An 11,167-nucleotide genomic window follows, 5' to 3' on the forward strand; every position below is an offset into this window, starting at 1 on the left:
ATTTTTTTGGGCAGGGTGGGTTGGACTAGAGGGGATGGTGGATCTCCCCTGTACAGCCTGGGATCTTGCTCAGAAAGCTGGGGGCTTTTGGGTACAGCAAGGTGCCCACCTCAGTCTCCACAGGCAGGGGTGGCTCTCCCACCTCTCCCCACGTGACCCCAGAAAAATGAATCACCAAAACCAAAAGGAAGCAAAGAAAAAAAAAATAAAAAAATCCCTCCCCAAAGCTGCCTTCCAGAGGGTTGGGCAAAAGATAAAAGCTCCGCAAGGAAACGGGGCTCCTCCTCTCCCCCCCGCGCCTTGCCATTTAAATGTCTGCGCGCAGGCTGAGCCCACACTGCCCTGCAGCCTCCTCGGCAGCCCCAGCACCCGGCGTGATGCCCACGCAGGGGGACGCAGGAGACGGGCGTTAGCCCCTGGCCCGCAGCGGCTCGGCCCTGAGGAGTGCTCGCAGCAGCCCCGCGGGAGGACCATGCGAGAGCACCGGGGGCTGTGAGCATCCATCCGTCCATCGCGGTGGATGGACCCCCTGTGGCCAGCCCCCCATGTCGGCCTCGCTGCTGCTCTGGGCCGTCCTCCTCCACTGGGCCTCCGGTGGGGGCCTTGCCCGGGGCGGCAGGACGTGGCAGCACTGCACAGGTAGGATCTGGGACCGACGGCGTGGGAGGGCAGCTCGGAGGCGTTAGTGGGAAATACCGGGGGGCTTTCAGCCCTCCGTGCTGCTGAAGCAGCCCCCAGGAAGTGTGCTGTGCTGCAGGGTGCCCCATGCCAGGCACGTTTGGATACCCCTGCAGGCTGTCTCGGGGTGACGGATGCATCCTCAGCCCTCCTGGTGGCAAAACTCCCCCAGGAGGTTCCTGTCCTGTTCCTCCAGCTATGGAGCTGCTGCTCCCACTGCACCTCCCGCGCCCTCAGCCAGCAGCGTCCCATGTCCCCTGTGTCTGTGCTCCAGCTGCAGAGTATGGTCCTGGGGGCTGCTGATCGTTAGCAGCAGCTGATGTGGGAGGCAAATTGGGATTCACGTCTTTGGTTTTAGCTGGAAACTGCCTCGGTGAGGGTATGGCCCTGCCTGCCTTCTCCAGGCACACCTTCCAGCCTTTGGGCTAACCCCTTCAGCCCTTGGGGCAGCCCCAGGGATGCTAAAGCCCTCTGCAAACCTGGGCCTGAATTCAGCTTGAGCTATTTGCTGGGGAAAAACAACAACAACAACAAAAGAGCAGAAACCGGTTGTTTCCTGAGAGCCATGCACTTTTTTCTGGTCCTTTCCGAAGCGAAGTGCTTCCCCACCCCGGCTGTTTCAGCCCCACTGCGTGCCCAGCCAGCCTTACTGATGGCTCCCTCCTGCTTGGCCTCCCCTCCGTGCTTAAGCAGAGGGGATTTTGGTACAAACGGGGACTGAGGGCCTGCGAGCTGGACGTGTGACAAGGAGAGGGACACTGCACGGGCCAGCTCCCGGCAGGAACGCGCACCGCATGGGGGCTCGGAGCTGCCTGCTCCCCAGATGCGTGCAAGCAGGGGTTTGTCTCCCAGTGCCGTTTTTTTCATCTGGGTGGTTCCCAAGGGCTGTGCATGTTGTTTTCTCCTCTGGGGAAAGTATAATTATTTAATGAGAGCTTTTTGCATCCGCTGAGGAAGTGCCTGTGTGCAGCCAGGACAGGGGCAGGGACTGCTGTGCCCCCTGCCTTGGGGACGGGAGCAGGAGCCTGTTCTGCCAGCATGCTTGTGGGCACTCCCCTGCTCTCCTGGCCCTGGTTGTGGGCTCTGGTGCCAGCTGGACAGATGGGAGCAGAGCCCTCAGAAGCTCGCAGAGTGGGGATTAGCACGTGGGATGCTTCACACCACTGAGACCCCGGTGTGGCATCCCGCCTGTGGGGTGGGGAGGCCGGCCTTGGCTCCTGCGGTGCCGCGGAGCACTGCAGCCAACGCTGGACATAGGTTTGCTGCCCTGAGCGAGGAGGGGAGCCCAGCGCAGGGCAGGACAGCTGGCACAGCCATGCCGTGTCCTGTGGTCTCTCTGCGTAGACTTGCGCCCGCTGGACATCCTCTCGGAGGTGGTGCCGGCCGGCGGCCTGGCCCGCGGCCTGCGGGTGTTCCAAGTGCAGGGGGTGCGCGGCCTCCAGCTCACCACCGCCTGGCCCCGGGCCTTGGGCTTCCCCGCCTCGCGCCTCTTCGTCCACTGCGACCGCTTCCCTGAGGAGTTCTCCATTATCGTCACCCTGAGAGTCCTCGACGTCCCCGCCAAGGTAAGCGCTACCGCTGGGGGCTGGGACCGGCCCCTGCGGTCGGGTGCGAGGCTGGGAGAGGAGCGGGCAGACCTTCCCCGGCCTCCTCCTGCAGAGGAACGAGTACATCTTCACGCTGATGGCCGAGGAGAGCCCCAGCGTGCTGGTGGGGCTCCGCTACGCGCCCAGCAAGCTCCACTTCCTCTTCTGGAGCCAGGAGCGCTCCAGCGGCTGGCAGACCCGCGTCACCTTCCGCAACGTCTCCCTGGCAGACAGCCGCTGGCACACGCTCGTCCTGGCCGTCTCCGGCCAGTCCTTCTCGCTGACGGTGGACTGCAGCAGCCCCAAGGATGTGTAGGTCGGGGGCAGCTGCTGGGGGGCTCGGGAGAGAGGTGCTGGGGGACACACAGGGCAGGAGGTGGTTGTGTCCCCCCGCTGCCACCACAATGTTGTTATCCTCTGCCTGCTGCAGGGTGGTGGAGACGCCATTTCCAGCTTCTCTGTCCGTGAAGAGAGCCAGATTTTACCTGGGCAACAGGAGGAGAAGGAAAGGCTTGTTCACGGTAGGTGTCCCTTGTGTCACCAGGTCGCTGCGGGGCCAGCTGCGGGACAGGGGTTCCCAGGCAGAGCAGGGAGCAGGTGCTGTGCGCGTGGTCGCGGGGAGACCTCTGCTTGGCTGGCAGCCCATGGCCTCCTGGCTGCACAGACTTGATCGGACAAATGTGCAACAGCTGGTGGCATGGTCTCGATAATATAAACATCACACCTGGTCCTGCCTTGTTCTGAAAAGTGGTGGCAGTGAAAGCCTTCTGCAGCTAACACGGCCCCTGCCAATGCTCCAGCCATGCCAGCTGTTAAACTGCTCAGGCCAGAGATTTGGCACGTAACAGTAATCTGGCAAACGTGCGTGAATCACACCGAGTCGCAGCCTGGGAAGGAGGGAAGCGAACAGGAGTCTGGGGAGGAAGCTCAGGTCGTGAACCACCTGCAGCTTCCATTTTCCAATCTCACGGGACTCGCTCCTCATCCCCCTGCTCCCGCTTTCCCAGGGTCTGCTCAGGCAGCTCGTCCTGCTGCCAGGAGCCGATGCCACCCCTCGGGTATGCCCGGCTGTGAATTTTGAAGCAGCCACGCTCTCCATCCCCGCTGTTCTCCAGGACGTGCCAGTGAAGTCAGTGAGCAACGAGGTGCTGAAGTACCCGTACGGTCAGTGCTCACCAGCAGCGGGTGCTTGGCTCTGTCCTGCTTGTGTTGCGGGGGGCTTGTCACATGCAGCAGGGCATGGAGCAGGAGCATTGCCTAAGAACCCTGTGTCCCTGGAAGTCTCCCCTGGGGATAACAGAGAGAGATCGGGGTGGCTTGAACTCGGGAGGAGGAGGAGGAGAAGCCAGGTAGCTCGGGGGGCAGGTGGGCACCATGACAGGGCGAAGGGGACTGGGGTCCAGGTGAATCCAGCCTGAACAGGAGAGGTGAGACTTGAGCCCCCCCGGTAACACGGTGGCCATGGGCTCATGCTGCGGGGGCCAGCAGCCCCCTGGGTGCCAGCAGCCAGCCATCTGGCTTGGGGCTGGGATGCTGTGTCCCCCGGTGCCCACCGGGATGTTCAGTCTGCCGTGTGTCTTGGGGTGAGCCTCATCCTTCCTCCATCACATGTATTAAGGGCACCTGCCTTGCTCCTGTTTGTGCCCAGAGACGGACATGAAGGTGACCCTTGGGTCCCGTCCACCCTGCACCAAGCAGGAGAAGGCGCAGTTCTGGTTCAACGCCCCCCGGAGAGGGCTGTACCTCTGTGACGGCAGCACCTGGATTTCCATGCTGGAAGGTACTGGTATGCCATGCCCGATGTTTGCCGGGAGGGGGGAAACTCTTCCAGCACAAGAGGAGCAGAGATTCACTGTCGGTGGCACTGGGGGCAGGAACTAAGGACATCGACAACCAGCAGGGTGATACAGTGGGATCGTCCCTGCATGCCTCTCCTGTCTGTGCCTACATCAGTACTTTCAGTGCAGCTTTGGATTCAATTGCATAGTGTCTGTGCTGTCTGTCCCTCCCGGTCAGTCTGCCCGAGCAGGACAGCTCTGGCCACCAGGTCCTGTGCTGCAGATGTCTGGGGTGCTGGGCTGCTCCCTGCTGTGGGTCCCCGGTGCATGAGTGCTCCTGGTGCCAAGGTGCTCGCGGGTAGAGGGGAAGGAGCAGAAGGACTCCTCAGCCCCTCGAGATACCAGGGCGAGCAGTGGGAAGGTGACAGTGGCAGGTCCCCGTGTCCTTCCAGCCCTAGTGGCCTTCATGCAGAAAATAGTGAGGCAACACTGGAGCACACAGGCCTTGCAGGGACGGGGATGGACTTTGAAAATGAAACTCAGATTTCACCCGCATGCTCAAAATTACCAAAATCTGTCTCCAGACAGTCGTAGAGTATCCCGAATTGGAAGGGATTCACAAGGATCATCACAAAGGACTACCTAAAAATGAAGGTGTATGTGAGGCCAGTGTCGCTGCTTACACTGCAGCAGCCTGGGTGCCGTGACCACCTCCCTGGGCATCAGCCTGCCCAGGCTCTGGTGTGAGAGCATGAAGCAGGAGGCACAGAACAACTGAGCCATCCTTTGCTCCTCTTCTGGGGCTTTTCTTATGACAGCTGCCATGTGCTGGGTTTGGACGAGTTTTTTGTCTTCTCCAGGAGCTGGCAGCAGTTCCCCATCCTTGCCTACCTCTGGAAACCATCAGGACTTGTACCACGCATCTCAAAGCAGGGCCATCCAATTCTGAGTTCTCCTTTCTGTTGGTTTTCTAGCCAAACAGCGGCTGGACTATGTGGAGGAGCACCAGAGCCTGGTGACCAACTCTGAGACAATGGGCATCGAGGTCTTCACCATCCCGAAGGTGGGACTCTTTGCGGCCACTGCCAATCGGTACACCCCCCCTGGGTCAGCCGTCTACAAGTGGACTGATGGGAAGTTTGTGCCCTACCAGAACATCCCCACCTACCAAGCTCAGTCCTGGAAGTATTTTACCATAGGGAAAAAGGTGAGTCTGCCTGGAAGGTTATTTCAGGGCTGTGTCAAGCTGCAGGTGGCCCACACTGGCTTCCCTTCACCTAGCCCAGGGCAGACCTGCATCTCAGGCATGATGCAGGGGGTAAATCCTCATCTCTCATGTCTTTGACAGAGTCACGCTGATGCACATATTCACCAGGCTAGGGTCCATCCTAGGGACTGTCCCCTATTTTCTGAGGCACAGCTGCACCCACCCAGGCCACTGTCAGCACCCAGTGCTGGCAGGATCTTCCATTTCCTGCAAGGTCATCCCCTTGCAAGGAGCTCCAGGCCAGCCAAAAAAAACATCTGCCAAGAGCTGCAGGGCTCCCAGGGGAGTTCGGATTGCTACGAGTCCTGCCTCTGGGCATGGTAGCACCAGAAAGGGACCTTCCTGGAGATGCCCTGCAAGGATCTGGAGCTCTGTAGCAGGGCTGGGATGTCTGGCAGCCAGTTGGAGTCAGAGTGGCCACACCCCATCCCTGGGGGGCCTCAGCCCCAGCCAGATGAAGCCCCTGGGGCTGGCAGGGGTCCTGCTTAATCCAAGGCACGAGAGAGGACCAACAGGCAGTGAATTGTCACCTCCTTTTCCCTTGCACCTCCATCTCTCCAGGGCAGCCTGCCTTCCCTCCCGTCCCGTCCGATCACAACCCCCAGTGCCCACAGGAACCTGCTCCTCCCGAGGCTCCAGCTGTGTCCCAGAGGCTGGGAACCCACAGCAGCAATGGGGAACGTGGGTGAGACGGAAAACAAGGGACCCATGGGCCTGTGGGAAGCAGAGGCGCCTGACGGGATCCCATGTCCTCGCTCAGGGGAAGAGGAAGGGGTCTGTGTTTACCTCCAGAGATCAAACTTAGGAGAAAGCCGTGTTACTTCTTTTTTTCTTCAAATGCTTCTGGCTGTGGTTTTGTCCTTTCTATGGAAGAAGTGCCAACCGCCAGAAGCAAAAAAAAAAAACCCGGGGGGGGGGGGTTCTTTGGCCTGGAAAATGTTTTACTTCAGGGCACCATCATCATCCTTCCTCTTGTCATTTTACCTGTGATTTTTTCTTCTGAACAACCTTTCCCCGTGGGAAGCCTCCCAGCCCATCCTCACCCTGCCTGTGCCTGTACGTGCCCCTGTGAGAGGAGAAAAACGAGATGTCCTGGCTTGTTATTTTTCAGATCTTCCTAGCAGTGGCTAATTTTGAGCAGAATGACAGGGGTCAGGAGTTCTCTGTAATATACAAGTGGAGCCACAGGAAAGAGAAATTCATCACCCACCAGAGGATCACCACGCACAGCGCTAGGGACTGGGAGGCATTTGTCATTGAGGGAGAGGCTTTCCTCGCAGTGGTCAACCACAGAAAAGGTACCCAGCCCTTATTCCCTACCAGCCCAGCTCAGCCACCTGCTCGGGGTGACACTGGGGGCCGTGGCCCACCCGCTCCCCCCCAAGGGGAACCATGCTGGAGAGCATCCTCCCATTGCTGCAGCACGTGCAGCCAGAGCTGTGGTGCCCCTCAGGCAGCCCAGCACCTTGGAGGGTTTGCCTTGTGGATGCACGGGGCAATCCGTCCTTTTGCTGCTTCCCTCTCAGGGCCGTGAGGTGCTCTGGGCTGGGGCAGGCATCCCACGCTGCGGGGGGTAAATGGGTCGGTGCCGGGGCCCTGGCTCTGCACAACGGTGCCGGCCTTGTTTGGGTCCTGGGCTGGTGGCACCCCCAGTGTTGGACCCCAGCATTTAGGATGAGACCTGCTGGCACAGCAAGGCCCCATGGGGAGCCACGCACATCATGTAGGGGTTAGGACCATCATCGCTGAGCCAGCCTGGAGATGTTCCCTTCAGGAGCTGGAGTTCAGCCTCTGCAGAGCTGCCTTTCATCCATGCAGCCATTTCCTGCAAACCCCATTTCCCCCGGAGCCCTTTGTGCCCCATTCTCTTCTGTTGCAATGAGGATCGCCCATAAACCCTATAAACTTGTGGTCCTGCTGCTGCTCGCTCCCAGACACACCAGCGGGGCCTAGCCAAGGGCAGCGGTGCTGAGCAAGCATGGGGTGAAAAGGGACCAGTGGGTCCACCCCTCCTCCTGGGATGGGGCCAGCTTTTTGTTAGAATAATAAAAAATAAATAGGTAATGATTAGGCTCTGGCTGGAGCTTCAGGAAGTTTCCAGGCAGAAGACAGAGGGAGATTTTTAGCTTTAAAGCCTGCTGAACCTCACATGGGCACGACGTTAGGACATTGGCGCCGGGTGGAGCCTGCCTTTTGGTCTTGCTTGGCTCTGTCTGGGGCTGGTGCCGTCTACGTAAATCAGCATGCAGAGGTCCCCAGGGACTTCACAAAGAAGTGTCGTGTGTGTCGTGTGTGTCCCCCCCCCCCCGTGTTAGTGTTGTCCCAGCCATGGCACCCTCCCAGCTGTGTGAGCTGGCACCTGAAGGCTGCTGGCAGCCCCGGACGTTTGCCCCTTGGGGACCAGGGGAGGCCTGGCTCCGCTTCTCGCCACCACACCAGGGGCAAGCGGAGATGCCCCCGGGGTCCTCTCCTCAGGAGGTGAAGGGCTCCCACATGGCAAGGCTGGCAAATATTGCCTCATCTGACCTGTTTCTGGGTCTTTATTCTATTCTTTCCTCACTCTGCATGTCCTTGTCTCCCCCAGGGAATAACCACAACATAGACAGTGTGATATACAGGTGGAACCCCCGGACTGGGCTCTTTGAAACCAACCAGACCATCCCTACCTCTGGTGCCTACGACTGGGAATTTTTCACCATTGGGCCATATTCCTTCCTGGCCGTGGCCAACACGTTTAATGGCACATCCACAAAGATCTACTCTCACATCTACATCTGGCTCCGTGGCTCTTTCCAGCTCTTCCAGTCTATTCTGGTAAGGTTACCCACTGGTCACACACTGCTTCTCAGTTCCCCTCTGGGTTGAGACAAGCCAGGGAATAATTTTGATGGCTGGTGCTCTTTAGTCCTCTGAAAAGGTAGCAAGAGTTTCCCACTGGTTCTCCCCTAGGAATTGACCAAGGGAAGGTTGTCTTTTCCCTTGGAAGGTCTTAAGACCGGGTAACATCCCCACTGCACCCCTATCATGTTCCCCACACTTCCTAATGTGCTTGGCTTGCAAAAGGCTTGTCCATGTGATGCTTCTTGGGCGGCTTCTTTCCCTCAGACCTTTGGTGCTGCCGACTGGGAGGTCTTTCATATCGGGGACAGAGTCTTCCTGGCTGTCGCCAACAGCCACAGCTACGACAGTGGGATGCCGGTGCCCTCTAATTTCTATGCCATCAACTCCTCCATCTATGAGCTGAACGTCACGGCCCAGATGTTTGTCAAATTCCAGGATCTCCTCACCTACAGGTACCTGTGAAAGAGCCAGGGTGCTCCTCAGCCCGTGGTATTATTATGAGCACCTCAAACTGCATAGGGGTCTCCTGGAGGGCCCAGAGAGTTCACAGGGGCTTGCATGCTGCTAGAGCATGAAACTGATGCGGAGGGCAATGGGTGACGAGGCCTGGGCACTGAATCCCAGTGGGAATTCAGGGAAGACCCTGCATTTGAGAACAAGTGTGGATTTCCTTTCAGGAGCAGCCTGGGAAGACTGGGGTTTTCTGTGCATCAGCAGCAGTCTGACAGCACCCTGTGGGAAGGACCCATCCTGCTTACAGGGACATGGTGCTGGGTCATTGCCTGAGCGTCCTCAGCCCCTGGGCTGTGGCAGAGGGGTCGTGGTGGTGGGTGACATGGCCAGGGCAGTGGTGGCCTTGCACAGAGGCTGGTACCAACCTGCCCGCATCAGGCGCGACAAAGGAGAGCACCCAACTTGGGTGCCTTGGCTAAGGGCAGTGCAGGGGGAGCCCTCTGCCCCTGGCTGGGGCCAGACCTTCCCGTCCAGCCCTCCCGGGGGACCTGCTGGATCTGGATGCCTGGGGAGAAGCAGCGAGGCTGGGGCTGGGGCTGGCCAGGTGCCTGGGAGTGGGGTCAGAGCAGGGTGGCAGGGCTCGGTGTGGAGTCGGTGCATCTCACCCACCTCTGCCTGCTTCATTCCCCAGCGCCCTGGACTGGGAGTTCTTCTCGATGGGGGACGACTCCTTTCTGGTGGTAGCAAACTCCTTCGATGGCCTCACCTTCTCTGTTAACAGTATTATCTACAGGTACTGCTGCATGGCTGGGGCAAGGCGAGCTCTCTGCCAGACCTGGGGGCAGCAGGAGGACACAGGCACTCCTGTCCCTGCCTGAGGGGCTGGATCCCAGCCTCGTGCCTGCACTGGCCGGCTGGGTGGAGGACACCCCACGGGGAAGGCACAGCCATGGGGACGGGCGGGTGGCTCTTTGCTCTCCTGGAGGGAGCACAGGGAGGGTGCAAGGGGAGACGGATAGGCCTGCTCCTGTCTCTGCACAGGCTTCCAGGCAGGAAGGGAAGCCCTCACCCTGAAGCACTGCATGGAGGTGGAAGGTGCCAGGCTCCAGGTTCGGCTTTCCTGCCCGCTTTTAGTGCCCCTGGAGCTAACTGCCCTCCCCGTGCAGGTGGCAAGGCTATGAAGGCTTCGTAGCAGTTCACCACCTTCCCACCGTTGGCTGTAGAGACTGGGAGGCGTTTAACACCACCGAGGGCTCCTACCTCATCTACTCCAGTGCCAAGGAGCCACTTTCCAAGGTGCTGAAGCTGAAAACCACATGAGGTGGCCGAGGCGTACTCAGCTCCTTGCCGGGACTGGAATGAGCAAAAGCGTGGAAGTGGGAAGACCCCAGCCTGGGACAGATGAAGCCCAGGGACAACTGCAGCATCCACCCGGGGACGGCTTGCTGTGCGTGCCACAGGGCAGAGAGGAGGACAGGAGCTGCCGGGCTCAGCAGCCTCCAGCCAGGAGGGTCCCAGAGCCCTGCTGTCACGGCCAGAGCTCGTGCAAAGCCAGGGAAGAAAAAGCCTGAGCAGAGTGTGTGCTCTTGAGTTGGACATGTGGCAGCGGGGAGGAAACGACGTGAGAGAAGGTGGGGAAAATCTGGCTTCAGCTTGGCTCTGGCTGCCCGACACCAGGGGCCCCAAAGCTGGCGAGGACCCCCCTGGCCCCACACGGCACACCGTGCCTGGGCTGTCTCCGGGGGTCTGTCTCCACACCACCGCACTGCTGCATGGCACCTGCTGACCCTCCCCTCCACCGTGGCTGCTTTCTGTTGTCCTCGCTGAGAGACGTGTGTGTATTGTACAAACCCATGGACCTGTTGTACAGCTGCAGCTGGCAGAGAGGCATTTGTCACGGCCGGCATTGCCTAGGTGGCAGGGCAGGCACGCTCCTGGGCACTCATCCCAAGGGTTTTGTGGATGTGTGTCAGCTTGTTGCTGGCCTCCACTGCCTTGTCTGGTCCTTACACCCCTGTGTGCGGGGTTAGGGATGCTTTTCCTTGCCTTTATTTGGGGTGATCTATTGCTTAACCAGTGCTCCAATAAACTGCGTGCACCCACCCATGAAAGCTGCAGGAAGTCGAGCTGCTCTGCCCACAACGGGGGCTCCTCCTTTGGTCCACACAACCCCTCCAGGTATCCTCGGTCTCTCCTGGGCTCTGCAGGACCCCTAGGGACTCACAGGGCCTCATGCCAGCTGCAGGGAAGATGTGAGGATGGGACCCAGCTCATGCCTTCTCCTGCTTCCGCCTGAGCATCCCCCGTCCTCCCCAGCCCCAGGTCTCCTGCTTGGCCTCCTTGTTTGGGTCTCCTTGTTGGCCTTCCCAACAAGGGCATAATGATACTGACTACCATTTCTTCCAGGACAGCCTCATTTTGATTTAAGGTTAATTGCAGACAGACATAGAGCTGCAGTGATTACAAAATGCCTCCCTCCCACCCACAGCCCTGCACACCCCACCCAGACACACACAAAGGGTGCTTCAGGACGGGGGTGTCGAGACGGGCGCAGCCTGGGAACC

The 11,167-nt window shown here is 59.5% G+C and overlaps 1 protein-coding gene across 2 annotated transcripts; it reads left to right on the forward strand.

Moving 5' to 3' along the window:
• Positions 1 to 254: 254 nt before the first annotated feature.
• LOC118157671 (thrombospondin-type laminin G domain and EAR repeat-containing protein-like) lies at positions 255 to 10,709 on the forward strand. 2 transcript variants are annotated; one of them, XM_035312090.1, is made up of 12 exons: positions 255 to 639; positions 2,023 to 2,243; positions 2,338 to 2,576; positions 2,695 to 2,785; positions 3,272 to 3,428; positions 3,913 to 4,044; positions 5,017 to 5,249; positions 6,421 to 6,607; positions 7,894 to 8,123; positions 8,415 to 8,602; positions 9,295 to 9,396; positions 9,770 to 10,709. In XM_035312090.1, exons 1-12 carry the CDS (start codon positions 546 to 548, stop codon positions 9,921 to 9,923), a joined length of 2,028 nt encoding a protein of 675 aa, XP_035167981.1. In that variant the 5' UTR covers positions 255 to 545; the 3' UTR covers positions 9,924 to 10,709. The 2 variants fall into 2 exon arrangements, with proteins under 2 accessions (XP_035167981.1, XP_035167982.1); XM_035312091.1 differs by having other exon boundaries at positions 9,645 to 9,936.
• Positions 10,710 to 11,167: the final 458 nt, after the last annotated feature.

This window comes from Oxyura jamaicensis, assembly GCF_011077185.1.
Source record: "Oxyura jamaicensis isolate SHBP4307 breed ruddy duck chromosome 9 unlocalized genomic scaffold, BPBGC_Ojam_1.0 oxy9_random_OJ106418, whole genome shotgun sequence".
In the NCBI taxonomy this organism is placed as follows: Eukaryota; Metazoa; Chordata; class Aves; order Anseriformes; family Anatidae; genus Oxyura; species Oxyura jamaicensis.

Bases quoted from the DNA above. Each gene is read 5' to 3' on its own strand.
- LOC118157671 (XM_035312090.1), top strand. From the start codon at position 546: ATGTCGGCCTCGCTGCTGCTCTGGGCCGTCCTCCTCCACTGGGCCTCC. The intron at 3,429-3,912 runs GTCAGTGCTCAC...GTTTGTGCCCAG, and splicing joins GGTGCTGAAGTACCCGTACG to AGACGGACATGAAGGTGACC. The intron at 9,397-9,769 runs GTACTGCTGCAT...CTCCCCGTGCAG, and splicing joins GTTAACAGTATTATCTACAG to GTGGCAAGGCTATGAAGGCT.